The sequence below is a fragment of the Emiliania huxleyi genome (genome assembly GCF_000372725.1).
Source record: "Emiliania huxleyi CCMP1516 unplaced genomic scaffold EMIHUscaffold_3601, whole genome shotgun sequence".
NCBI classification, from domain to species: Eukaryota; Haptophyta; order Isochrysidales; family Noelaerhabdaceae; genus Emiliania; species Emiliania huxleyi.
In genome coordinates this window covers 1-1,921 of record NW_005199271.1, presented here as the reverse complement: position 1 = coordinate 1,921, position 1,921 = coordinate 1, and the positions used below count along the sequence as shown (strand labels likewise).

Here is a 1,921-nt window from a genome sequence, read left to right as displayed (position 1 = left end):
TCTGGCGGGCAGAGTGCGCGCATTTAAGCGCACACATAATTTCACACACAGGCAGAAACACACGTGGGCTGGCAGACGGAAACACACACGCTCTATCTCTCTATCTGTCTGTGTCTTTCTGGTCTGCTCTGTCTCTCTGTCTCTATTTCTCTCTCTCTCCCTGTAACCCTCTCTTTCTCTTTTTTTCCCCCCCCCCCCCCCCCACACCGCTCACCCACGCGCACCGGGCCTTGCACTTCGAATGCCGTGCCAGCTCCTGTCGTCTAGACGTGGAGTCGCGAGGGACCAGCCTGGCCCTTGCCCCACCACCTCGTGTGTGTGGAGACGTGTACCTGACCTCACCTGACCTTAGGCGGTGAACGCGCTCGTGCAGCCCGTGCGGGAGCACTTCGCCACAAACGAGCGGGCGGCGACCATACTGTCCACCATCACGGGCTGGATGGCGGAGCCGAAGGCGAGCCGAGATATGGGGAGATATGGGGAGATATGGGGAGATATGGGGAGGTATGGGGAGGTGTGGGGAGGTGTGGGGAGGTATGGGGAGGTATGGGGAGGTATGGGGAAGAGAAAAGAAGGTGTGGGGAGGTGTGGGGAGGTGTGGGGAGGTGTGGGGAGGTATGGGGAGGTACGGGGAGGTATGGGGAGGTATGGGGAGGTACGGGGAGGTACGGGGAGGTACGGGGAGGTACGGGGAGATGTGGGGAGTGACGCAGCGCGAGCCGTGCCTCTCCGCCGCGGACACAAGCGTCGAGCAGCGAGATCAGCCTACGCGCTGAATACGCCGACATGAGGGCGTGGATACGTATTATGCAAGGTTTCCAGCATACTCAGAGCAACGCGTGAATACAACGGATAGGAAGACAGCGGAAGGCAGTGGAATACAAGTGTCTCTCGAAGTGCTGGTTGGGAGACATGTTCCGCGTCTAGCGAGACCAGCATGGTTGGCGACGGGCCGTGGTCCTCGCGCCGCATCTGCTGCAGCAGCTCGCAGGCGCGCCGCGGCGCCTGGCCCGACAGAGGTGAAGTGAGGGAGAGGTAGACGTCGCCACACACACGAGGTGGTGGGGCAAGGGCCAGGCTAGTCCCTCGCATCTCCACGCCCGGACACGCGCGCGCAGGAGCTGGCACGGCATTCACAGTGCAAGGGCAGGAGCCCCGCGGCACGGGGGCCCCAAAGAACAGGGAGGGGTGAGTGAGTCCGCTCAGGCTGGCACCGCCCGGCCGAGCTAGGCTGTCCCTCGGCTGCATCTCGGCTGTCTCTCTCGGCTGTCTCTCTGTCTCTCGGCTGTCTCTCGGCTGTCCCTCGGCTGTCTCTCGGCTGTGCCTCGGCTGTGCAGCTATACCTCGGCTGTGCCTCGGCTGCACCTCGGCTGCCTCTCGGCTGCCTCTAGGCTGCCTCTCGGCTGCCTCTCGGCTGCCTCTCGGCTGCCTCTCGGCTGCCTCTCGGCTGCCTCTCGGCTGCCTCTCGGCTGCATCTCGGCTGCCTCTCGGCTGCCTCTCGGCTGCCTCTCGGCTCCTCTCGGCTGCCTCTCGGCTGCCTCTCGGCTGCCTCTCGGCTGCCTCTCGGCTGCCTCTCGGCTCCTCTCGGCTGCCTCTCGGCTGCCTCTCGGCTGCCTCTCGGCTGCATCTCGGCTGCATGCCGACTGTTGGCAGGCTGTCTCTCGCCTGCCCCTTGACGCAGGCGTCGACAAGCGCGGTGTAGGTGATCGCGTCGGGCGGGTTGTTGTAGTGGTACATCAGCCGGAGGACCTGCAGACAAAGGAGCGCGAGATATGGGGAGATATGGGGAGATATGGGGAGACAGACGGCCTCGGTGCCGTGCCCTATTACACTTTATATCAACTGTTATTTGTCAGGAGAGGTGCGCTTGTGATGTGCAGGGCGTGAATGCGGATCTCATCACGATCATGGCGGCGCTGGT

At 63.4% G+C, this 1,921-nt stretch overlaps 1 protein-coding gene across 1 annotated transcript; it reads right to left on the bottom strand.

The window, feature by feature from the left end:
• Positions 1-348: 348 nt before the first annotated feature.
• On the bottom strand, positions 349-1,909 carry EMIHUDRAFT_255559 (hypothetical protein; the record flags this gene model as incomplete). Its single annotated transcript, XM_005772252.1, has 4 exons — positions 349-435; positions 934-1,005; positions 1,690-1,749; positions 1,904-1,909. The coding sequence occupies 4 exons, from the start codon at positions 1,907-1,909 to the stop codon at positions 349-351; spliced, it is 225 nt and encodes a 74-aa protein (XP_005772309.1).
• Positions 1,910-1,921: the final 12 nt, after the last annotated feature.